We start from the raw sequence: 26,756 nt of genomic DNA, 5'->3' as shown, positions 1-26,756 counted from the left end.
ATTGAAGTTGGACGGGACTTAACCTCAGAGCTAACATGAATAGGAGCTCAGGCTGTTTCAGGTAGATAAACTCTCATCCATGCACACGAACTAAAGCTGAGAGGCAGCTGCTGCCTGTTTGGAGGTCTAACTTCAACTCTCTTCAGTCCTAGCCAGCACAGCACTGTGTTTTTCTCTGATTACTGACCTACTCCCTGACTCCAGCTCCTGACAGTTCAGCACTGTGAGACAGGGCTGTGAAAGATGATTTTCTTCCTGATACACTGCCCCAGAGCACAGGGCTTGGTCCCAGGTTCAACCCCAGCATCTCTCCTTTCCAAAACCCAGGAGAGCCACTCCACCTTCCCTGCCCCTTCCCAAAACAGGATACGGCCACCTACCTCCACAATGGGGTAATAGCAATAGTTCCAGTACCAGAAGCTTTTCGAGAACTTCTCCGTCAGGTGAGATTCCGGCACGAAAGGATGGAAGGTCTCTCTCCCCTCTGTGTCCCGCGAGTCCCCAGCCTCCACGCCCATCTTCTCCATGCACTGGCCCAGGGCAAGGTCCTCCACCGAAGTCGTGTGGCTGCACACCTTGGATTCAAAGCCAGCCACAAAGCGCCGCAGGGCCTCTTTGCTGAGGACGTAGCCGGCTCCCCCGCTCATGTAGCCTTGCTTGGCAAAGGGCCGGAAGCGCTTGCCAAAGTAGATGGGTCTGTCGGCGGTGTAGTTGGAGAGCAGCCACCGGAGGTTGTCCACCACCACAAAGGTGTCGTCGTCGGCCTTGAGGAACCAGTCCGCCTGCTCCAAGTGGTGCTGATGCACGTACTGGAAAGCCCGGATGGTTTTCCAGTAGAGCTGGTCCCGGCCTTCCTTGGTTCCCAGCCCGACAGTGGGGAAGTTGTCGTCCTGCACAGAGCTCATGAAGAGGACCACGTTGCAGTGGCGCGACCAGGTGGCCTTGACGTGGCGAGCCTTCATCTCCAAGTTACTGGGGCCTGTCATCACCCAGCACAGGATCCGCACCTTGTCATACAGTTCGTCAGCCACGCTGCTCTCCTCACCTGAGAAAGAGGAGGCCACAGAGTTAGCATATTCCACAGTAGACGCTTCCGGTTATTGGGCTTGTACCACGCACTTTGTTTATTTATTAAAGTATTTATAGACTTCCCACTCACAAAACATCAGGGCTTCATATATCAACACAAAATTGTTAATTGAAAGTGGAGACAGTAGAGGAACCTTCCCTGTTTATCTGTCTGTTTGGCCACTCCTTGCAAGGCCCTTTCTACCTGGCCTGGGAAGCGGGGCCCAGGACATTGCCCCGCTGTGAGTCCTGAAGAGCCCAGACTCACTGGAACAAACTCTGGGGTTGGGGCAAATGTTGAAAATGCTTTTAAATGTTTTTAAATAGTTTTTAATCTGTGGCTTTTGAAATTTTGGTTTTTTGTTTTGTTTTTGCTCTGTTGGGGCTGGGGATTAGTTTAACTTTAGTATAATTGTCATTTTTTAATTATTATTAGTTTCTACTGTTTTATTGGTTTATTGTATAGTTTGCATTCTGTTCTGAAGGGAAGAAGATCAGGCTCCCTGGGAGTGAGCCCCAGCCAACAGAATGGCTGGGGCAGGTTCCACGGGGGAGTGGGGAGGGGATGAACTGGGACACCTGATCTCAGTTATCATGGGTAGGAGGCCCTCGAAGATGGACCTCAGTGCCCAGGCTGAACGATGGGAGCGGAGACACTCCTTCAGGTATACAGGACCGAGGCCATTTAGGGCTTTAAAGGTCAGAACCAACACGTTGAATTCTGTTCAGAAAGGTACTGGGAGCCAATGCAGATCTCTCAAGACCGGTGTTATATGGTCCCGGTGGCTACTCCCATGCAGCCGCATTCTGAATTAGTTGTAGTTTCTGAGTCACCTTCAAAGGTAACCCCAAACAGAGTGGAAGACATACTTCCAGCCAGTGCTTTTTTCTGGGGGTATGCAGGGGTACACATACCCTTAAATGTTTTGTGAATCTTTGTACTTTTGTCCATTTACTGTGTTTATTTTTCCCAATTTGAACTATAAAATGGTGATTTTCTTGAGTCAAAATGAGAGGACCCCTAAACATTTTTGTTTAGAAAAAAAGCACTGCTCCTACCTAAAGGCCCCTATTTAGATTTCTCTGTTGCACCGCTAAGGAACCTGCATCCTTCCTGACATTGTTGCATTCCCAGCTCCCATCAACCCCATTCAACGTGGCCAGTGACTGGAGACCAATGGAGTGGTAGTCCAACAGAGATTCCTCCCACCCTTTTGTTATAGGAATTCTAAGGCCATATACACACGTGTGTGTGTGTGTGTGTGTGTGTGTGTGTGTGTTCATAAATGTACAAGGCAAACACATACATAAGTATATAAATATAAGTATATAAACCACGTGCCTGAAAATAGTACAGGAGAACAATCCTGAAGCCATTCTTAAGGAAATCAGCCCTGAGTCCTCACTGGAAGGACAGATCCTGAAGCTGAGGCTCCAATACTTTGGCCACCTCATGAGAAGAGAAGACTCCCTGGAAAAGACCCTGATGTTGGGAAAGATGGAGGGCGCAAGGAGAAGGGGACAACAGAGGACGAGATGGTTGGACGGTGTTCTCGAAGCTACCAGCATGAGTTTGACCAAACTGCGGGAGGCAGTGGAAGACAGGAGTGCCTGGCGTGCTCTGGTCCAGGGGGTCACGAAGAGTCAGACACGACTAAACGACTAAACAACAACCCCTCCAGCCCTTACCTTCCTGGTGCGGGTGTGCCACGCTAAAGAGAGCTGATCTATCAACAATCCACTCCGGGTCCTTGTAGCCACGCGGCAGCTGGGAGCCAAGGCGTGGGGGCCCTTCCCACGTCAGGTTGCCCATGAGGTAGAAGGTGCTGACAAAGCCAGCGATGAGGCCCAGGTGGAACGCCAACAAGGAGCTCTTGGAGCCTAGGAACCCCATGGCCACCTGTGGCCGGTGTCAGGGGTGGAGGGCGGGAAGAGCAGAGTGCTTCATGTGGCCTGTAGCGGAGGGAAGGGAAGACAGAAGAATAAGAGTGAGGGACCTTGCCTATAGATATGGCCACTCTGCTCCCAGTGACAGCCAAGGAGTTAATAGATAAAGTCTGGTCTAGCGGCTCAGATCCTCATAGAAACCACATTGGCTGGAAACTATTTATTTATTGGATTTTGCTGTTACCTGGTGCTCTCAGAGGCCTCCCTATCTAAGGGAAAGGTCAGGTCCACATCAGCTTAGCTTTAGCAATGCTGTAGAACCAGTGTGCAGAGGGTCTCAGGTTCAATCCCTGGTATCTTCAGGTATGGCAGGGAGAGACTGTAATCTAAAAATTCTAGAGAGAGCGCTGGCAGCGATGGCACCTTAAACCTGGGCTGCAGTCACCACAATGGGCTGTCTAGCTCTGTTCCACCCCCTCCAGGAATAAAATAATAAATAATAATAATAATAATACCTATACTGTTTTATATATTTTAAAAAAAAAACCTCAAAGCAGTTTAAGGTAAAGGTAAAGGGACCCCTGACCATTAGATCCAGTCGTGGCCAACTCAGGGGTTGTGGCACTCATCTCGCTTTATTGGCCGAGCGAGCTGCTAGGTTGACAGGAGCAGGGACCGAACAACGGGAGCTCACCCTGTTGAGGGGATTCGAACCGCCGACCTTCTGATCGGCAAGTCCTAGGCTCTGTGGTTTACAGCACATTAAAACATCACATAAAGCAATCCAGAATTTAACTGATTCAGGCTTTAAGGAAAATATTTCAGATCCTTCTCTAAGTGACATTTTGCTTTCCCCAGCCGCCAACCTGGCATCCTGGCCGCTGCCCGTCAGTGTAAACAGTACTGAGCTAGACTACTGCTTTGGCTGCTGTGGGTTAAACCACTGAGCCTACGGCTTGCCAATCAGAAGGTCGGCGGTTCAAATCCCTGCGACGGGGTGTGCTCCCGTTGCTCGGTCCCAGCTCCTGTCAACCTAGCAGTTTGAAAGCACATCAAAGTGCAAGTAGATAAATAGGTACCACTCTGGCAGGAAGGTAAACGGCGTTTCCGTGTGCTGCTCTGGTTCGCCAGAAGCAGCTTAGTCTTGCTGGCCACATGACCCGGAAGCTGTACGCCGGCTCCCTCGGCCAATAAAGTGAGATGAGCGCCGCAACCCCAGTCGTCTGTGACTGGACCTAATGGTCAGAGGCCCCTTTACCTTTATGTTCCTAAGAGAGCACGTCTATTGATTTATTTTAATTTCCTGCATTGATAGCCACCTGTGTTCTCCAAGGAGCTCAAAGTGGCAGACGTGCTTCTCTCTCTACCCCCTCCTCATTTAATCCCCACAACAAGCCTGTGAGGTAGATCAGGCTGAGAGGCAGTGACATGTCCAAGGTCATCCAGAGAGCTTCACGGTTGTGTGGGGATTCGAACCCTGGTCTCCCGGGTCCTTGTGCAACACTCTAACGTAACCACTATGCGACATGCACCTCGTTCTTTTCCCCTTTTATTTTGACTTGCTTAGCCACGCTCCACGCTCCACTCCAGGAGGCCTGCAGGATGCACTGCACCAAGGGTTGCTGTTTTAATGAATTGCTTAGTAGCTGGCTGCTGGCAGCGGTTACAAACCCAGCTCCATCTATTATTAATCAGTTCAAAGTGACTGCTAATTAATCCCTTGGCCCCAGAGGACTTAACGAACTAATTGCCCAAAGAGTTGGCAGAAGCGGCGGCCCTCGAGGCAGGAAAAGGCAGATGGCACCATGGAAAACTCTTGTACGCTGGGGGATAAATATTAGGGCTGGAGGCTAGATTCCAGGGAGGGTTTTGCCAAACTGGGGCCCTCCAGATATTTTGGACTACAATTGGACTACAATTTGGACTACAATCAGCCACCACAGCTGGGCCCAGATATTTTGGACTACAATTCCCATCAGCCACCACAGCTGGGCCCAGATTTTTGGACTACAACTCCCATCAGCCACCACAGCTGTCCTAGTTTGTTATGTGCCACGTATAGTTGAGGGAGTATTATTATTATTATTATTTGAATTTATATACCGCCCTATGCCCGGAGGTCTCAGGGCAGTTCACAATGTAAAACCACAAAATATATAATCAAAATTAAAAACAACAACCCAATTAACCCCCCTTGTAGCAGGCTTGCAAGGGGTGGCCGAGAAGAACAATTTAGGAAAGCAGCCTCAATAGACAAAATGTGACAGATTCTTCTTTTACTCCTCCTGATCTCATTAAAAAATGGAATGCAGGAGGGGGGACATGAAAAAATGAAAGGGGTGGGGGATTTGTTACAAGCGCTGGGCAGAAGTCAAGCACACCAGAAGGAAAATGTTCCCTTCGTGCTTCCCTGGGTCAAAATATGGGTCAGACTCCCAAATTTATTTTATACCCTGGCACATGAGCGTAGCTGGGAGGGCAGGGTGCCAGCTGCCACCCCCCCCAATCAAGTAAATAAATAAAAATACTTAACTGACTAATTGTGTTGCAGATAGCTTGGTTCTGCTCCCCCCACATAAAGCCTGCTCGGCCCAAAAATAAATCCTGGCTGTGGCCATGCCCTGACATATCGGCCTCAAACCCAACAGTTTCCAGGGCAGTATTGTTCCAGTATAACACGAACAATTTTTTAAAAATCATTTTTATCACTTATTTTATGTTTTTATATTGCGATTTTTATCTTGTGAACCGTCCCAAGACCTGCAGGCATAGGGCGGTATACAAATTTAATAAATAATAATAATAATAACAAATCACCTTACAATCGTTACAATGGCATCAAATAGGAAATGTGCCCTAGTTAGAAGGAAACTGAGCCAATACGAGCAAGGGATTTTATTTATTATTTATAATTATTATTAATATTATTATTATGGGGGGAGAACACCTCATGAAATGATTTGTCTCTGTCTGCAGACAGGGCCACAGGTCTTCATGACCAAAGCTCATCTGTCTGGAACCTGAAGCCTCTTCCCCACCAGACATTTAAAGCACTGTTATATTGCTTTATGGCTTCCTCCAAAGAATCCTGGAATGGTAGTTTGTTAAGGCTGCCAAGATTTGTTAGAAGACCCCAGTCCGCTTCTTGGAGCTACAATTCTCAAAGTGGCTTAACCCCTCTTCCCAGGGAACTCTGGGGAATGAGGGCCTTCTCATGACACTCCGCACCCTTAATGAACTACACTTCCCAGAATGCTTTGGGGGAAGCCATGATTGTTCAAGTGGTATAACAGTGTGACGGGGTGAGTTCCCATTGCTCTGTCCCAGCCTTCTGCCAACCCAGCAGTTCGAAAGCACGCCAGTGCAAGTAGATAAATAGGTACCACTGCAGCGGGAAGGTAAATGGCGTTTCTGTGCGCTCTGGTTTCCGTCACAGTGCTCCATTGCGCCAGAAGCGGTTTAGTCATGCTGGCCACATGACCCGGAAAGCTGTCTGTGGACAAACACCGGCTCCCTCGGCCTTAAAAGCGAGATGAGCGTTACAACCCCATAGTTGCTTTTGACTGGATTTAACCGTCCAGGGGTCCTTTACCTTTTAGCCCTAATAGTGCTTTAAATGTCTGGTGCAGATGTGGCCTGAATTTATTCTCCCCTGCTGTCCAAGGTGACCTATAGGTTGGTTGCTAGGTGGACAATGCAAGAATCAAGCCAAGTGGCCATTTTCCCCCATGGTCAGTACAGTGTTTTTGGCTGAAAGCCCAGTAATGTATTTAGTGGGAGCACAATCAGTTATATGGCAGTGAAATGGGGAGATAATCTGACACCTTTCTCTCTCTCTCTCTCTCTCTCTCTCACACACACACACACACACACACACATTTTACCCTTGTCTTACACATGAGATAGATTCTCCTCAAAACCATCACTAACCGAAAGGGAGAAACATCTGATCAGACCCAAACATCCTCTTGTTGGGGGTAGGGAGGAGAGTGTGAATGTTTAGTAACAATCTAGGTTTTATCCACACCCCCAAACTGCTTCTCCCCAGCCCCCAGCTACTGAAATTCTACGGAGAGCCAGTGGTTTGCCAAAACACATCACTGGGAGAGGTTTCCATAGCAACAGAAGGGACATCTCTCAGCCCAACGGAAAGCCAGGCCCAAGCGACAGAGGATGGAGAGGAGCCCCCTCTTCTGCATGCTAAAAGGACACTTTATGCAGACTAATCACTCTTTCATATCTCTACCACCTTATAGAACAGCCATCAGGGACAGATAAAAGGACAGATCGTTTTCTCTTTCTCCATTCTTTCAATGCATCCACGCTTAAGAACAGAGTAAAAATTGGATTCCATGTTCATGGCTGAAGGACCGTCAGTCCAGATGAAGGCTGCAATCCTAAACATACTTTATTTAAGAACCTAAGAAGAGCCCTGCTGGGTCATCTTGTCCAGCATTCTGTTTTTACTGTGGCCACCCAGATGCCTATGGAAAACCTCAAGCAGGACCTCACTCCTGCCCCTTTCTAGATATTGCTGGACTACAATTGCCTTTGTCTCTAACCAATAAGCATGTTGGATGAGACTGATGGGACTTGGAGGCCCACAACATCTGAAGAGCCACAGGCTTCCCAGCCTAGCCCAAGGACCTTCAACCTAACATGCCCCATGTGGGTGCCTAAAATTCATACCTACAAACCTCAGCAAGATACCTCAACTCTTGGAAGGTGAACTTGTGGGTGCCTCCCAAAGTCCTGCCCAGCTCTTCATGTGGGTCCATGAGTACCTCAGGCCAGGAATGGACTAGAATAGTTTTGCTTAACCGGCCCACTCCCATTTCCATGGTATTTGACAAAGGATAACCCAGCTGAGGGGATGCGGGTGGCGCTGTGGGTTAAACCACAGAGCCTAGGACTTGCCGATCAGAAGGTCGGTGGTTCGAATCCCCGCAATGGGGTGAGCTCCTGCCAACCTAGCAGTTCGAAAGCATGTCAAAGTGCAAGTAGATAAATAGGTACCGCTCCGGCTGGAAGGTAAATGGCGTTTCCGTGCGCTGCTCTGGTTGGCCAGAAGCGGCTTAGTCATGCTGGCCACATGACCCGGAAGCTGCACGCCGGCTCCCTCGGCCAATAAAGCGAGATGAGCGCCGCAACCCCAGAGTCGGCCACGACTAGACCTAATGGTCAGGGGTCCCTTTACCTTTACCCAGCTGAGGTCTATACACAAACACACACACATGCTTGAAACCACTTTCAAATCACAATACATAAAACCAAAAGAGGTAGCAGTTCAGTCAGTTGTCAGGACAGATTCAATGCCCAACATGAATTGGCTTTCGAGTTTATCACCATTCACCTAGCCCATGTCAACCTGCCGGCAACAGGACACAGGTCATGTTAGTGGCCAGTCTACAAAGACTGGCTTCAACAAGTCTCCCAGCATTGGAGTGACCATGCCTGGCTCCATTTACGCACTCGGCAATTGCATGGATAACATTTTGAAATCAAATAGAGCTTGTTGGGCTTTAACCCTTCACCACTGCTGTGCTCCTGGGATTTCAGGTGGAAGACACTCCTAGTCCTACCTGGAAATGCCAGAGATTGAATCTGAGACCTTCTGCTTGCAAACCAGAGGCTCAACCACTGAAGGCAAGCAGGCCCTGGGACAGCAGCTCCACAGTAGACTGCTGTGTACGTTGTGTGTGGCAAACTGGTATACAACCAATGTTAAACCCATCCGGGTGCCCAATTCAGCATTCTAGCACATCGACACTGGGACTAGGAAGGCCAACTCAAGGTTGCCTTTGGCTCTTCCAATGTGTAAAAGTACTTGCTGCATTGTGCATTCAACATTGCTTTATGCTTTCATTGCATCACCGTTATAATGTTAAAATAGTTTCCATTTAACTTCTTATGCATGACTTAGAGAAGTTCTTTTATGGGTTGAAAGGTAAATAACTAAGCCAAGTTCCTTGCATTCACCGTGGAAAGCCAATGAGCACATAGCAAAGGTTGCTCCTCAACAGCTGCCAGGGGTCAGTGGAACCAGACCCACCCTGTCCTTGCATATCGCAGAGCCCAGGATCAGTTGCCCCAAAGCAGCACATTCAACCCCATTTTATAGTTTTACAGGGCCAGTGCAAGGAATAAGCCGCTATTGGCAGTGGATAGGCTCACTCAGGGAGCTTGTGCTACACACCACAGGTGTGGCAAGTAGCTGTGATCAAAAGGGATCTCTTAGTAATCCAGGGATCTAGGGGGAAAAAACAGCTCTCTAGAATTAAAGGGACTAACATATTGTTTTCTGCCCACCGTCCCTGTTGCTAGGACCAGAAGGAACTGTGAAGAAGGAACAAGGGTTGCAAAGACAGAACTAATTTTGATTCTCACGGCCCCCCCAAAAGCAGGTATCTGGGAGGGAGGGAGATAGAGAAGTGGAGCTTCTTTCTCCCCCACCTAAGCAACAATGAGAATGGAAAAGGGGGAGGGAGAGTTACAGTGCAGCTGATGGCATGCCTGCTCAGAAGTCTGCACCCTTGAGATCAATGGGACTTACTTCCATGTAAGTGCGTATAGGTTGCAGCCTTACAACAGACACACAAGCCTTGCACCCTTGATCCACCCAGCTCACCACTCTGACCCGCAGCGCCTCTCCGGGGTATTTTTTGCTTTAGGAGAGGGGGGCGTCATTCCCTGCCCTGGCGAAGCCGGGGGTCTAACCTGAGACCATCTGCATGCCTGGCAGTCGGCGCTCCCCGACGCTGAGCTAGGCTCCTCCAGAGGGATTACAGGAGATAAGAGGGGAGTGATGGGAGCCGATTGGGAAGGCTATGGGGACTGGAAATACAAAAGGCGGAGGCACGAAGAGGAATAGGGTGCTGCAAGAGGGTTTGCTGCACCTCTGAGCATCTCCGATTGGGAGCTACAAGGTTAAGGGGGGCGGGGGATGAATTAGGATGCTGAGATGGGCGGCGTGGGAAACCCTGGAGCATGCAGGAAATTGCTCGGCGTTACCTTTTTTTGCACCCCCCAGATGCACCGATTAGGAGAGGGTGGAAATCAGCCGACAACTCCGGCTACGCTCTTTCTTCACGATGCCTCTGCGCGGTCATTGAGGAGCCACGGCGCTTCTGCCCTGGGCTACCCGAGCCGGCCTCCGGGTTCGCCCATTGGCTGACAGGTCGCAACTCCTCACCCGATTGGCGCGCTTGCTCCTCCCAAGAAAGCATGCAGACGCTAAAGCGGCCGAGCCCGGGGAGGGGAGGGGAGGGGAGGGGAGGGGGCGTGGCTACGGCTGCTTTGCCCGCTTGTCTGGAGATGACGCGCTGCCTGGGGGGTGGTCCGGGGTGGGGGTGGGGGGCCAGGTTTGGGGATTGCAAGCCAGGATGGACGCAAGGCCCCTTGCCCTCTGTTATGTACTGAGTTGAATAGGATCCAAACTGTAGCAGTCTGATTGGTCCTAGAACAATAGGATCCAAAAGGCAGCAGTCTGATTGGTCCTAGAACAATAGGATTCAGAATGCAGCAGTCTGATTGGTCCTAGAACAATGCAGCAGTATGATTGGTTGGCAGGAACCACCCAATCCTGCTCCAGATAGAAGTGAATCCACAACCTGATTGGCTTACAGTAGAATTCCAGAATTAGCCAATCATGTGCAGCCCATTGTGTAAATAATGTATATAAAGCAGATACTGTGAGGGGACATTTATTCATTCCTCCTCACCACTATGAGCTGAATAAAGAGCATGAAATCACTTTGCGACTCTGAGTATATTTCACTGGCGACGAGGATGGGATCCCGCTGAGCTGACTGCCACACACAGCACCGCAGCACCGCCAACTGCCGCACCGCTGCCTCGCACCGTGTATCCAGGCTTCAGCTCCGGGGCACAAGGAACTCAGAATGGCAGCCAACAGCAGCTTCTCGCCATTCAACCCAGCATCTGGAGACTGGGAAGCGTACGCCTCCCGTTTCACCTTCCTCCTAGAAGCCAAAGGGGTCACCGACGAAGAAGACGCCAAGAAGAGGGCGATATTCTTCAGCGTCTGCGGAGAGGAGACGTTTGAAATCGCCCGGGCTCTCCTTGCGCCTGAAGACGTCGCTACTGTTCCATACAAAACAATAATGGAACAGCTGAAGGGGCACTTTTCGCCACAGCCCTCAGTGGTGGCTCGTCGAAATGCCTTCTACGCAAAGCGGCAAGCCCCTGGGGAAACCATAACTGGGTTTGTGACCTCTCTCCGCCAAGCCGCCCGGTTCTGCAACTTCTCAGAGCTGGAGAACATGCTTCGTGACCGCCTCGTCGGTGGCCTGAAGGATGAGAAGCTGCAACGACGCCTCTACGCTAAGAAGGACCTAACGTTCCAGGTCGCTCTGGAGGAGGCCCTGGCAACAGAAGCTGCCGAGAGGTCGACCCAAGAGGCACGGCCGAGCCTGCCATCCCAACCGAGGGTCCACCATGAAGACCTCACCGACGACTCAGGATCCGACAGGGAGGAGGTGCACCGAGTACAGCAGCGCACTCAAGCAGCGCACAGACCACAGCTGCCTCGACGAGAAGGAGGGAACTGCGGGAACTGCGCAAGCTGCGGGGAGAGTCACGAGAGGAGGACCTGCCGTTTCCGCAACGCAGAGTGCAGGCAAGTGCAGAAAATCGGGACACATCGCCCGGGTGTGTCGGGCTCGGCCCACCCGACACCAGGCATCAGATGACCAATCCAAGAGCCCCAGGTCCCGGGGCCCAACGCACCAAGGCAACTCGACGGAGCTCACGGACTTCCAGGTATACCAGTTGCCCCACCCCAACGTAGAGAAAATTTATGTAGAGGTACAGATAGAGGGGGCCCCATGCCGCATGGAGCTTGACACGGGTTCAACTCTATCCATAATCTCGGCAAGGACCTTAAGGAAACTGTGTCCCACTGGGGGTCCCAAACTCAGGCCGGCCCCATTCACCCTCCGGGACTTCCAGAAACGTAAGGTCCCCACAATGGGGGTGGGGACCTTCAGGGTGCAATACCGAGGGCGGACGCGGCAACTGGACTTGCTTGTGGTCAAGGGCCCCTACATTAGCTTACTGGGATTGGCATGGTTTGGACCACTGGGGCTAGCTGTCACCGGGGTGAACCACACTAGCTTACAAGTGGACGTGGACGCCATATGCAAGGAATTTCCAGGGGTTTTCGATGGGAAATTGGGACAGTATACGGGCCCCCCCATTGCGCTACAGCTTGACCCCGCAGTACGACCGGTCAGGCTCAAGGCCCGCCGGGTCCCGTTCGCCTTGAAACCCCGTATAGACGAGGAATTGGACCGACTCGTAGAGCAAGGAGTGCTGGAGCCGGTGCCTAATGCTCCCTGGGAAACCCCAATCGTCACACCCGTCAAGCCTAATGGTTCGGTCCGCATCTGCGCAGACTACAAATGTACCATAAACAAGGCCCTCACGGCCCACGCATACCCAGTGCCAGTGGTCAGCCATGTCCTTGCCACCCTGGCTGGGTCGAAAATTTTTGGCAAGCTGGACTTGGCCCAAGCATATCAACAGCTGCCAGTAGATGAGGCCACAGCAGAGGCACAGACGATTGTGACGCACAGAGGAGCGTTCAGGGTAAAGCGGCTGCAATTCGGTGTCAGCGTGGCACCAGGCATATTCCAGAATATAATGGACTCTCTCCTTAAAGGGATTCCTGGCGTCACCCCCTTCTTCGATGATGTGTTGATTGCCGGCCCCACACCAGAGGAGTTTGAGGACCGCCTCCGCACCGTTCTGCACCGTTTCCAGACGGCGGGTCTCAAGGTGAAGCGGGAAAAATGTCTACTAGGAGTGCCTCAGGTGGACTTTCTGGGATTTATGGTGGACGCAGAAGGGGTCCACCCGACTGGGGACAAGGTACGGGCCATTTGTGATGCCCCAGCGCCCAAGAGCAAGACTGAACTTCAGGCCTTCTTGGGACTATTGAACTTTTACCATTCCTTCCTTCCCCACAAGGCGGCGGTAGCGGAGCCCCTACACAGACTCCTGGACAAGCGGGCCCCTTGGGTGTGGGGCCAGCGCCAGGAGGCCGCATTCCAGGCAGTCAAGGACTTGCTTGTCTCAAACTCGGTCTTGGCACACTTCGACGAGAGGCTGCCGGTGGTGCTAGCATGCGACGCCTCACCCTATGGCATTGGAGCTGTCCTGGGGCACCAACTCCCGGATGGAAGAGAGGTACCGGTGGCGTACTTTTCCCAGACACTCAACACAACCGAGCGGAACTACTCGCAAATCGACAAGGAGGGTCTGGCAATCGTAAAGGGAGTAAAAAAATTCCATGATTTCTTGTACGGGCGGCCCTTCACCGTGGTGACTGACCACAAGCCGTTGCTTGGCTTGTTTGCCCCCGAAAAGCAGACCCCCCAAGTGCTGTCTCCTCGCGTCCTCAGGTGGTCAATTTTCCTTGCCAGCTACCAGTATGCACTGATTCACCGACCTGGGAAGGCGATGGGCCATGCGGACGCCCTCAGCAGGCTACCACTACCGGAAACAGGCCCTGACCCAGCACCTGCACAAGAGGTTATGAGCCTGGAGCTGCTTCCCGACCGCCCCATTCAGGCACAAGAAGTTGCACACCATTCCAAGAAAGATAGGGTCATCTCCCGGGTCCTGGACTGGGTGTGGAGGGGATGGCCCAGCAGCAGCCCCGGGCCAGAATTTGCCGGCTACACAACCCGCAAACATGAACTGTCGGCCCACAAGGGGTGCCTGTTATGGGGAAGCAGAGTCGTTGTTCCCCAGCCCCTCTGCAAAAGGGTCCTCACAGCCCTACACGAGACACATCCAGGGGTAGTAAGAATGAAGGCCCTTGCCAGGAGTTATGTGTGGTGGCCGGGGATCGATGGAGAGATAGAGGCCTGGGTCAAACACTGCCAGGCCTGCCAAGAATCCCGCCCAGATCCCCCAAGGGCCCCAGTCCAGTCCTGGGAGTCCGCCCGAGCACCATGGTCACGCCTGCATGTGGATTTCGCTGGCCCCTTTCAGGGGAAAACATTCTTCATAGTGGTGGACTCCTACACCAAATGGCTGGAAGTCGCACTGGTACCGTCCACTTCCACGTCCGCAGCCATCCGGGTACTACGCAGGCTGTTTGCAACCCACGGGCTCCCTGACACTCTCGTCTCAGACAACGGGACTGCATTTACGTCAGGAGAATTCCAAACCTTCACAGCGCAGAACGCCATCCGCCACATCCGTTCGGCGCCGTTCCACCCTGCCACCAATGGCCAAGCAGAACGCATGGTGCGGACCACCAAGGACACCCTTCGCCGCATGACGCAAGGGGACTGGGAGTACCGCCTTGCCACATTCCTTCTAGCACAGCACAGCACCCCCAGCTCAACGACTGGCCGGAGCCCCGCTGAACTACTAATGGGTCGGCGCCTTGCAATCAGATTGGACCGCCTTCACCCCGATAGAGCTCAGGATGAGGTAGTGGTGGGGGAAGGCAGGAACCCCCGGACCTTCGAGGCCCAGGACCCAGTGTACGCAAAGAATTTTGGGGCAGGCCCAGCATGGGTACCCGCCACAATCACCAGGGTCACTGGCCCCGTGTCGTACGAGGTGCTAACGGATGGGGGGCAATGCTGGCGCCGCCACTGCGACCAGATACGGCGACGATTCCCGGGAGAAAACCAGGAGGAGGACAGGTCAGAGGAGTCCCAAGGGAACAGCGGGGCAGTGAGGCCCATAGAGCAGGAGGGGCCAGCAGGAGAGGCAGAATCAGTAAATACAGAGAGGACCCGTGAGGCCGAAAGGACACCGGAACCAGAACCACGACTGAGCGAGCCGGTTGCACCAGACCAAACAGCCGCATCACAGCCAGCATCCTTGGAACACGAGCCAGAACCCGGAGCCCGGACCAGGGAACACCCCAGGCCACAACGCACACGTAGGCCGCCGGCATACCTTGAGGACTATGAATGCGACCTCCCGGGCAGGACTGGAACTTAGAGGGGAGGGGTGTTATGTACTGAGTTGAATAGGATCCAAACTGTAGCAGTCTGATTGGTCCTAGAACAATAGGATCCAAAAGGCAGCAGTCTGATTGGTCCTAGAACAATAGGATTCAGAATGCAGCAGTCTGATTGGTCCTAGAACAATGCAGCAGTATGATTGGTTGGCAGGAACCACCCAATCCTGCTCCAGATAGAAGTGAATCCACAACCTGATTGGCTTACAGTAGAATTCCAGAATTAGCCAATCATGTGCAGCCCATTGTGTAAATAATGTATATAAAGCAGATACTGTGAGGGGACATTTATTCATTCCTCCTCACCACTATGAGCTGAATAAAGAGCATGAAATCACTTTGCGACTCTGAGTATATTTCACCCTCGATTTTTGCGCCTGTGCTTCTGTAGCTTTGTTGTTGTTGTTAGTCGTGTCCGACTCTTCGTGACCCCATGGACCAGAGCACGCCAGGCACTCCTGTCTTCCACTGCCTCCCGCAGTTTGGTCAAACTCATGCTGGTAGCTTCGAGAACACAGTCCAACCATCTCATCCTCTGTCGTCCCCTTCTCCTTGTGCCCTCCATCTTTCCCAACATCAGGGTCTTTTCCAGGGAGTCTTCTCTTCTCATGAGGTGGCCAAAGTATTGGAGCCTCAGTTTCAGGATCTGTCCTTCCAGTGAGCACTCAGGGCTGATTTCCTTCAGAATGGATAGGCTTGATCTTCTTGCAGTCCATGGGACTCTCAGGCGTCTCCTCCAGCACCATAATCCAAAAGCATCAATTCTTCAGCGATCAGCCTTCTTTATGGTCCAGCTCTCACTTCCATACATAATTACTGGGAAAACCATGGCTTTAACTATACGGACCTTTGTTGGCAAGGTGATGTCTCTGCTTTTTTCAGATGCTGTCTAGGTTTGCCATCGCCTTTCTCCCAAGAAGCAGGCGTCTTTTAGTTTCGTGACTGCTGTCACCATCTGCAGTGATCATGGAGCCCAAGAAAATAAAATCTCTCACTGCCTCCATTTCTTCCCCTTCTATTTGCCAGGAGGTGATGGGCCCAGTGGCCATGATCTTTGTTTTTTTGATGTTGAGCTTCAAACCATATTTTGCACTCTTCTCTTTCACCGTCTTTAAAAGGTTCTTTAATTCCTCCTCACTTTCTGCCATCAGTGTTGTGTCATCTGCAGCTTCTGTAGCTTAGTTCAACACAATGGCTCAGCCCTGTAGAATAATAATAATAATAATAATAGCAGAGAGCGCTCTTCCGATCATGTGCAGAGCGCTTTCCCCTGGACGCGGATGAGAATCCTGCAAGCACGTCGGCCTTTTCTTAACTTCAGTATCAGGCTCAATCCACAGTGAACGGGGGGGGGGGGGCATGTTTCGTTCTTGCATTTACATCCTGCCATTTCTCCAAAGAGATCAAGGTCACGCATCACCACCATTTTATCCTCTCAACAACACTGTATACAGTACACGGTGGCTGCGATCCATACCACACATTGAAAGCACATGACTTTCCCAAAAGAATCCTAGTTTGCCACTCGCAGATCTACCATTCCCAGCACCCTAAACCAGACATCCCCAGCCTTCAGCCCTCCAGATGTTTTGGACTACAATTCCCATCATCCCTGACCACTGGTCCTGTCAGCTAGGGATCATGGGAGTTGTAGGCCAGGGGTCGGAAAGGTTTACCTTGCTTGGGCCAGTTCACTCCAGCGGAGATCCCTTTGTGGGCTGGATCGCACGCATGCGATTTCTGGCATCTGCACAGATGCGATTTCTGGTGCCTGAGCATGTGCAGACGCGATTTCTGACACTGTGGAAGCGAGTCCCTGTGCTGGTTTAGCGCAGCGCATGGGGACTTGCCGAGTGTGCGGCTCGGTTCGGGGTTGGCTCGTGGGCTAGTTAAACAACCCCCATGAGCCGCTTATGGCCCATGGGCCTTAGGTTGCCTACCCCTGTTGTAGGCCAAAACATCTGAAGGGCCGCAGGTTGGGAGTGCCTGCCCTAAACCAACTACAGTTCCCATAATTCATTGGGAGAAGTCATGTGCTTTAAATGTATGAGTTGGAATTCAACATGGCACTAAGCGGGACACATGTGTGAGGTCGGCTTGCGCAATGGGACTTGCCCCATATCCTCCCCCAGCATGCCCCCCCCCGGCCTCCTAAACCTGTTCTGTGGTTTCCCTCAGTCTCCCCAGAGCAGATTTAGGGGGCACAGAGGTGTGCAGGGGAGAAGTCCCATTGCACCAGTGAACCTCAGTGTGCTCATGTAACAACTTACTTGAATCCCACTCATGATGTCTGTGCAGTCACTGGGAGACAGCAAACAGGCTGACAGATAAGTGACTCTCGCAAGTTCACTCAGTGAGTTTCACAGCTGAGTGGAAATTTGAACCCTGGTCCTAATCCAACACTCTCCTAACAACTACTGCGTACCTCCAACATTTCTCAGATGAAAACAGGGACATTCTGTTCTACAACCAGAAGCTTCTCCCATGCTTGATCTCCCTCACACATGCGAGGGAAGGGATCGCGTACAACACCTTCAACAGATAAATGGGATGAAATAAAATTTTAGCTGTAAGTTGCCTTGAGTCCCTGTCAGGGGGAAAAGGCAGGATATAGTAATACTAATAATAACGGAAACTGTGAGAATGACCAGGAACATACCAAAGAGTAAACTCAGTGGGTCTTAGTTTTGAGTAAAAATGCTTAGGATTGCAGTGTAAGGCTGTACAGTGGTACCTCGGGTTAAGAACTTAATTTGTTCTGGAGGTCTGTTCTTAACCTGAAACTGTTCTTAATCTGAGGTACCACTTTAGCTAATGGGGCCTCCCGCTGCCGCTGCGCCGCCACCGCGTGATTTCTGTTCTCATCCTGAAGCAAAGTTCTTAAGCCGAGGTACTGTTTCTGGGTTAGCAGAGTCTGTAACCTGAAGCATCTGTAACCCGAGTTACCACTGTACAGTCTTTACCCAGTTATCTGGGAGTAAGCTCCATTGAATATAGTGGGATTTACTTCTGAGTAGACATATAAGGGCTTGCGGTGTAAGGCTCAATTTACAATAAAGGAATAAACACACCATGTGTTCCCTAAAAAAAATAAATGGCTGGCTGCTGAAGCATTGCAATTAAATAATTTTAAATGGATTGGTGACATTTTCCTTCAAAATTACGTATAGGAAGGGCTTCGTATGCCAGCTTCACCTTTCCTTTATTTGGTGCACTTTATTTTCAGTATGAGGGATGCAGGTGGTGCTGTGGGTTAAACCACAGAGCCTAGGGCTTGCCGATCAGAAGGCTGGCGGTTCGAATCCCCACAACGGAGTGAGCTCCCATTGCTCGGTCCCTGCTGCTGCCAACCTAGCAGTTCGAAAGCACGTCAAAGTGCAAGTAGATAAATAGGCACCGCTCTGGTGGGAAGGTAAACGGCGTTTCCGTGCGCTGCTCTGGTTCGCCAGAAGCGGCTTAGTCATGCTGGCCACATGACCCGGAAGCTGTACGCCGGCTCCCTTCGCCTATAGAGTGAGATGAGCGCCGCAACCCCAGAGTTGTCCGCGACTGGACCTAATGGTCAGGGGTCCCTTTACCTTTACCTTATTTTCAGTATAATCAGGACTTCATTTTTGCACCACACACACACACAACCCCACACAGAGCAAAGGCTTCTGTTTCCAAAAAGAATGTGTGTGCATGTTTCTGATCTCTCCACCACTTTTGATTGTTCTCAGAGATATAGAAGGGAGGAAAAATGAAAACCAGGACATTCTGGGATCAAATCAGTAACCTGGATGGCTTCTGTCCCTGGAAAATCAGGACACTGCTGCTCCATACTGAACCAGGGTGCAAAAGGGAAAACAAATGAGCCTGCTTAGTTGGCGGAGTCTGTGGCAACATTTGCTCTGAGATGCCTGAATTCAGAATCTCTGCTTCCAGGCTTTCAGGCCTATAGAATGAGGAACTGTATCCTGGAGAGCAATGACGCAGAAAAAGGAAGCAGATATTTTATGGAACAAGTATGACATCAATATATTTGCTAAGTGTGGCAAGAAAAACTAGCTTTTCAGCTAGTTCAGGTACAGAGAGCAAATAACACAAGAATTTTCATCTCCTTCCCCCACCTCAACAAACGGGGAAACGGGGACATCTTAGGACTTGTAAAACTAAACAGTTACTCAAGAGTTAGAACAGAAGTAGCTTTAAGCACAGGGAAAGCATCTTTACATCTCATTATTTTGAGCTAGCATTGAAAGATATGGGACTGATTTGTAATGGATGAACTTACCAAAGCAAATAATTTTCTTCAGGGTAAAGCCAAAACACAAATATTTTCTAGGTTGCTCTGTATCTATTGTTGTAAACAAAAATTGCCGTTTTCCCTTATGGGGTATTCAAGAGCCCATATAGAGTCCTTACATAGGTTCCCTATTGGTAGGAGAGAATAACAGAGGCCAACCAGAGAATATTGAGAAGGAAAGCAGCTAGTAAGCTTGATCTTTATTGAACTGTTGCAACAGGGTGCTCCCCTCACCCGCAGGACGTTTTGGAACTTGAACGCCGTAAACCCAGAAGTAATTGCTTCGGTTTTCGAACGCGCCTTGGAAGTTCAACCAGAAACGCGACTTCTGTATTGAGTTTTCCGTATTGAGATTTCCGTTTTGAGTTTTCGGTTTACGAACGTTTCGGAACTCGAACAGTCTTCCGGAACGAATTACATTCGAAAACTGAGGTACCACCGTATATCTTTTTTGTTTGCTAAGCGACATTATATGTTGCTATGTATTCGTGAAAACTTCTCGGTATTGACGAAGAGTTTAAAAAAAGGAGTTAGGGCAACATGAGCTAGAAAGAGCATGGGAGGGGAGAGGAGAGAAGAGAAAGATAATGTTTTTGTTGCCATGGGAACAGCCAAAAATACACATGAGCCTTGAGCCTTATTCACTTATTTACTCCACACATAAGAGGAGCCTGCTGTTTCAGGCCAGTGGTCCATCTACTGCAGCATCCTGTTCTCACAGGGGCCAACAATATTCCTGTGGGAAGCCCTCAAGCATAGTGTTGCCATACATCAAGGAATTCCCAGACATGCCCTCTTTTGGGAGTCCTATGGTTTCTTTTTATTATTATTATTATTTTATTCAAAATTATAACAAGACACATTATCCAAAAACATATCATCCTTGTCCCCCCCCATTTTTCCTCCCTCCCCCCTCCCACACAAACCCCTCCCCCCGACTTCCCTCAGTTCCAGTCTTTGGTTTCTCTAAGAATGCTGTTTTCTGCATGTTACAAATTTCTATAGATCCTCAAACTATTTAGCTGGTTATTATCAATAAAAAGTTTGTGAATGTTTATTCAAAACCTGCCAAGGAGTCCAGTTCGCTTTGTTGTGTCTTCAGATACTTTGTAAAGGGTTCCCATTCATCCTTAAAGTCACAGTTATCCTTGTCCCGTAGCTTGTATGTCAGTTTTGCCAGTTCTGCATAGTCCATCAATTTTTCTTGCCATGATTCTTTATTTGGGGTTTCTTCAGTCTTCCATCCTTGTGCTACCAGAACTCTTGTGGCCGTTGTCGCATACATGAAGATGTTTTTCAACTTTTTTGGCAGGTCTTTCCCTACAATCCCCAACAAAAATGCCTCGGGTTTTTTAACAAATGTTAAATGGAACATTTTCTTCAATTCGTTGTATATCATTTCCCAATTTTTTAAAATTACCTTACAATCCCACCACATGTGATAAAATGTCCCCTCCTTTTCCTTCCACTTCCAACATATATTTGAACTATATATTCACTTCGGCAGCACATATACTAAAAAAAAAAATTGGAACGATACAGAGATTAGCATGGGAGTCCTACGGTTTCCATCAACTGGCATTCAGAATCATACTGCCAACAGTGAAGGACAGGCAGGGAGAGGAGGTGCAATATACTGCCAGCTCAAAAAGTTTGAAACTGGTATCGCAGCTGAACTTCAATTTAAATGCCGGCCAGCTCTAGTGGCAACTCCAACAAACACACTTAAATTCCTGATACTATTTGATCTACTTTCTGGGAAGAGTACATATGTGCCAGATATAGTGAGGTTGGTGCTGTGAGCTTTTACTGAATCCAGAAACTATGCGGCCCACAAGCATCGTTCAGGAAGCTGGCAGCTCACAAGGAAAAGATTAACAGCACTGGTAGCTCTCGGATATTAAATTATTTTACACCCAGATCCAGGGGAGTCTGTGGCACCAAGCCACACCTGGGACAGGTGTGTCATTTAATAATTTATAGATCCAGGAAATAGGATATGAAAAATTGATGGGGAAAGAAAAGAGGCCATGGGTCATACTTTACTGGTTTCAGAACCATTTCCTGCTTCTTCTTAAAAGAAGAAACAGCCACACCCACCCAAATCACTGAGTTAAACAAATCTCCCCCCCCCTTTATATATTTTTATTGAATTTAACATAATTATAAAATGTACCACAAAACTTATCACTTATACAATCTTTTTAGACTTCAATCAGCACCTCTGATGATCCACCGTTTTAACCACTTCTTATGCATTTCTTAACTTTATATTGCCTTTACATCTCTTAACAAATCATCCTTCCCCTTCTCCATTTGTGCAATACTTCCAATAATACTCCTCACAAAACTTCTTGCAAACCTACAAACGTTGTCTGATCTTCACAAATACTTTTCAAGTAGTCTGTAAATTTACTCCAGTCTTCCGTGAATTTCTGGTCCCGCCGGTTTCGAATCCTTCCTGTTAGTGAGTTAAACAAATCTTAATTGGCAGCATAAGTTGCACGGCTATGCTAGGCCAGATCGGGTGATGCTTCCTATGCAACTGGGCTCATCACAAAGAGCACAGCATGAGCAGACCTCCCAACTCCAGCGACAGAGCACACAACTGTCCTGATTTTCCCGAGACATTCCAGAATTACAGAAGCCATCCCACCTTCTGATTGGATTCCGGAATATCCCTTTCCCCCTCTCTACTGAGCTCAGCAGTGAGGATGAACTTGCAGCCGGCGCTGTTGCTTGCAGTGGTGCCCTGATTATGCAACTGGTTTCCGCAAGAGTGCGACACCAAACTATGTGCATCCCGATTTTGTTCAACGGAATATTGGAGGGTTTGCACAGGCTCTGCCTCTGCTTATCCCTACTGGAATGGAAAGCTGTGGATGTTCCACTATCTATTAAACCCAACATATACAGGCTGTAATGTATGTATTATCAATTAAATATCTACCATGTGGTCCTTTTAAGAGAAACAGGTTTGACCCAGCTCCTAGAGAGCCAACTCAGAGGTGTGGCATGGTTGGAGAGGTTAGTTTGTGCAGGCTTAATTTAACATTAGACTACAATACGGCTTAATTTACTGTTAGCTCAGCTTGTAGCGTGCTTATTCAAAACAGCAGAAAAGAAGACCCAGGCCAGAATTGCACACTCAAGTTACTTGATCAGTAAAACTGTACTTCACAATTTTGACCTACATGGGCTAGATGTAATTCACAGAGGTCATATGCAGGTATCTCAAGGTTCTGTGGAGAGAACAGCTGTCACGATTATGCCATGCCACAACTGAATGATTAAAATAAGTACCATATTACAGTGGTACCTCGGGTTAAGAACTTAATTCGTTCTGGAGGTCCGTTCTTAACCAGAAACTGTTCTTAACCTGAAGCACCACTTTAGCTAATGGGGCCTCCTGCTGCTGCCACGCTGCCAGAGCACAATTTCTTTTCTCGTCCTGAAGCAAAGTTCTTAACCCGAGGTACTATTTCTGGGTTAGTGGAGTCTGTAACCTGAAGCGTCTGTAACCCACTGTACTATTATTAATATATTTTCATTATCTCCGACGCAAGGGAGATAAACTTGGGAGATGTGAAACAGATATAGCAAACAGCCCTGGAGCCCAGTGATCCCTGTTTTGAAGAGAAACCCCTCCTTCAATATATAAGAAAATGGTAGCAACCCAAGCCAAACAATATAGTGTAAACTTTCCCAGACCATGAGCAGGGTGACTCACCTTGTGAGGTCCCATGTCGGGTACAAGTAGAGTGTAGAGTCCTGTTTGCTACAGGTCCGCCACTCCCAATAATTCCCTTGCATCAGACATAATGAAAATATATTATTAATTGTAATATTGTACTTATTTTGATGATTCTGGAGTACCACTTGCATGTGCTGCATGTCTTTTAATAGTGGGTACATTGTGACATTGGGATGTGGGTGGCACTGTGGGTTAAACCACTGAGCTGATCAGACTTGCTGATCAGAAGGTTGGCGGTTCGAATCCCCGTGACGGGGTGAGCTCCCGTTGCTCGGTCCCTGTTCCTGCCCACCTAGCAGTTCAAAAGCACGTCAAAGTGCAAATAGATAAATAGGTACCGCTCCAGCAGGAAGGTAAACGGTGTTTCCGTTCGCTGCTCTGGTTTTGCCAGAAGCGGCTTAGTCATGCTGGCCACACGACCCGGAAAGCCAGTAAAGTGAGATGAGCGCTGCAACCCCAGAGTCGGCCACGACTGGACCTAATGGTCGGGGTCCCTTTACCTTTACATTGCGACAAAAACATTCATTGCACTTTGCTTGCCATATATTGTGTCTTTGTCAAAAAGGTAAAGCACCCCTGGATGGTTAACTCCAGTCAAAGGTGGCTACAGTCGTACCTCGGAAGTTGAACGGAATCTGTTCCGGTTCCAAAACATTCGAAAACCAAGGCATGGCTTCCAATTGGTTGCCGATTGTGCAGGCGCGCTAGAAACAATAGTGGAAGCTGCGCTGGATGTTCAGCTTCCAAAAAAAGTTTTAAAACCGAACACTCACTTCCGGTTTTTGATCGTCCAGGAGCCATAACGTTCGACTTCCAAGGCATTTGGCAGCCGAGGTACGACTGTATGGGGTTGCGGCACTCATCTCGCTTTCAAGCCGAGGAAGCCGGCGTTTGTCCACAGACAGCTTTCCAGGTCATGTGGCCAGCATGACTAAACTGCTTCTGGCGCAACGGAACACCATGGCAGAAACCAGAGCACACGGAAACGCCTTTTGGACCACAGCACCACCCGCCACCCATTGAGCCTCTTGGGCTTGCCGATCAGGAGGTTGGTGGTTTGAATCCCTGCAACGGATTGAGCTCCTGTTGCTCTGTCCCAGCTCCTGCCATCCTAGCAGTTTGAAAGCACACCAGTGCAAGTAGATAAATAGATACCACTGCAGCAGGAAGGTATACAGCATTTCTGTGCACTCTGGTTTCCATCACAGTGTTCCATTGCACCAGAAGCAGTTTAGTCCTGCTGCCCACATGACCCGGAAAGCTGTCTGTGGACAAACACTGGCTCCTTCGGCCTGAAAGTGAGATGAGCACCGCAACCCCAGAGTCGCCTTTGACTGGACTTAACTGTCCAGGGGTCCTTTACCTTTTACTTGTGTCTTTCTATGCTGGCCTGTTTTTTCCTGTTGGTGTATGTTCCTATACAGTGGGTTCCTTATTTTTCTGTTTACAGCTGAATAATTGGGCAAAAGGTGTTGCCTGACGCATTTTCTCACACCACCCCATTCTGATTCTCAACATGGTATACCAAAATTGTTATTATTCATTAAATTGGTTAGCTGCTTTTTCTTGCCATGCCAACTCAAAGCGACTTTCAACCAAATTCAAACAGAACCATCTGGGAATTGCAATTACTTTAGTGAGGGAGTAAAGGCTTCTATCATAATTGTTCAGGGTTGCACAATAAGGTTTACGTACACTATAGGCAGTTCTCAATTGAACTTTAAATTCAACTCAGCCCACAGAGCAGCAAGGCTTTGACAATGACAAGGCCCCTAGGCCATGGCAACAGCACAGCATTGACTGGGACACAAGCCACATTTAAATTTCCATTCCATCGATTAATAATGTTGGAAATAGAAGCTTTCTTCCAAAGCTGAGGCAAAAGCCAGCCTAATACCCCTACAAACTGTTTTTGAATTTTACATTTGCTGCTTCAGATGAAAAACTAGTCTGCCTGAAGATTTACAATTTTATATGTTTTTCGGCATCTTTGGAAATATTAAGAATGATGGACCCAAACAAATATAGACAAGAATTTCAGAATAAGCTTAATAATAATAGTCATGGGCTCTACTTAGAACGGAACACAAATCATAGAATTGGAAGGGAGCAAAAGGATAATCTAGTTCAGGCATGGTCAAACTTGGCCCTCCAGCTGTTTTGGGACTACAACTCCCATCATCCCTAGCTAACTGGACCAGTCCAGTGGTCAGGGATGATGGGAATTGTAGTCCCAAAACAGCTGGAGGGCCAAGTTTGGCTATGCTTGATAATAATAATAATAATAATAATAATAATAATAATAATAATTTATTATTTGTACCCCGCCCATCTGGCTGGGTTTCCCCAGCCACTCTGGGCGGCTTCCATAGAAATATCACAGATTAAAAACTTCCCTGAACAGGGCTGCCTCAAGATGTCTTCTGAATGTCAGGTAGTTATTTATCGCTTTGACATCTGATGGGAGGGCGTTCCACAGGGCGGGCGCCACTACCGAGGAGGCCCTCTGCCTGGTTCCCTGTAGCTTTGCTTCTCGCAATGAGGGAACCGCCAGAAGGCCCTCGGCGCTGGACCTCAGTGTCCAGGCAGAATGATGGGGGTGGAGACGCTCCTTCAGGTATACTGGGCCGAGGCCGTTTAGGGCTTTAAAGGTCAACACCAGCACTTTGAATTGTGCTCAGAAACGTACTGGGAGCCAATGTAGGTCTTTCAAGACCGGTGTTATGTGGTCTCGGCGGCCGCCCCCAGTCACCAGTCTAGCTGCCACATTCTGGATTAGTTGTAGTTTCCGAGTCACCTTCAAAGGTAGCCCCACGTAGAGCGCATTGCAGTAGTCCAAGCGAGAGATAACCAGAGCATGCACCACTCTGGCGAGACAGTCCGTGGGCAGGTAGGGTCTCAGCCTGCGTACCAGGTGGAGTTGGTAGACAGCTGCCCTGGATACAGAATTGACCTGCGCCTCCATGGATAGCTGTGAGTCCAAAATGACTCCCAGGCTGCGCACCTGGTCCTTCAGGGGCACAGTTACCCTATTCAGGACCAGGGAGCCCTCTACACCACCCCCCCTGTCCCCCAAAAACAGTACTTCTGTCTTGTCAGGATTCAACTTCAATCCATTAGCCGCCATCCATCCTCCAACCACCTCCAGGCACTCACACAGGACCTTCACCGCCTTCACTGGTTCTGATTTGAAAGAGAGGTAGAGCTGGGTATCATCTGCATATTGATGGACACCCAGTCCAAACCCCCTGATGATCTCTCCCAGCGGCTTCATATAGATGTTAAAAAGCATGGGGGAGAGGACGGAACCCTGAGGCACCCCACAAGTGAGGGCCCAGGGGTCTGAACACTCATCCCCCCCCCACCACTTTCTGAACACGGCCCAGGAGGAAGGAGCGAAACCACTGTATAACAGTGCCCCCAGCTCCCAGCCCCTCTAGACGGTCCAGAAGGATGTTATGGTCGATTGTATCAAAGGCCGCTGAGAGATCCAGCAGAACTAGGAAACAATTCTCACCTTTGTCCCTAGCTCACCGGAGATCATCAACCAGCGCGACCAAGGCAGTTTCAGTCCCATGATGAGGCCTGAATCCCGATTGGAAGGGATCCAAATGGTCCGCATCCTCCAGGCGTGCCTGGAGTTGCTCAGCAACCACGCGCTCAATCACCTTGCCCAAGAATGGAAGATTTGAGACTGGGCGATAGTTGGCCATACTGGCCTGGTCTAAAGATGTTTTTTTAAGAAGCGGTTTAAT

General features: G+C 49.4%; 1 protein-coding gene across 6 annotated transcripts in view; it reads right to left on the bottom strand.

Annotated features, from left to right (window-relative positions):
* Nucleotides 1-26,756, bottom strand: part of LOC308471022 (glycoprotein-N-acetylgalactosamine 3-beta-galactosyltransferase 1-A-like) — a 43,399-nt gene that overhangs the window by 5,807 nt on the left and 10,836 nt on the right. Inside the window, exons 2-4 of one of the 6 annotated variants that reach the window (XM_080994884.1) lie at nucleotides 21,610-21,708; nucleotides 2,758-3,021; nucleotides 381-1,045 (exon numbers count right to left, since the gene is read on the bottom strand). In XM_080994884.1, the coding sequence (XP_080851010.1) occupies nucleotides 381-1,045; nucleotides 2,758-2,962 (870 nt within the window). In that variant the 5' untranslated portion in view covers nucleotides 2,963-3,021; nucleotides 21,610-21,708. Of the gene's footprint in view, nucleotides 1-380; nucleotides 1,046-2,757; nucleotides 3,022-4,487; nucleotides 4,857-6,885; nucleotides 7,048-9,966; nucleotides 10,176-21,609; nucleotides 21,709-26,756 lie in introns of those variants that run through there. The other 5 variants (XM_080994885.1, XM_080994883.1, XM_080994887.1 and 2 more) reach the window with 5 other exon arrangements.

The sequence above is a fragment of the Podarcis pityusensis genome (genome assembly GCF_964106645.2).
Source record: "Podarcis pityusensis genome assembly, chromosome: 2".
NCBI lineage: Eukaryota > Metazoa > Chordata > Lepidosauria > Squamata > Lacertidae > Podarcis > Podarcis pityusensis.
Note: the sequence above shows the minus strand (reverse complement) of the source record. Positions and strands in the feature narration are given on the sequence as shown.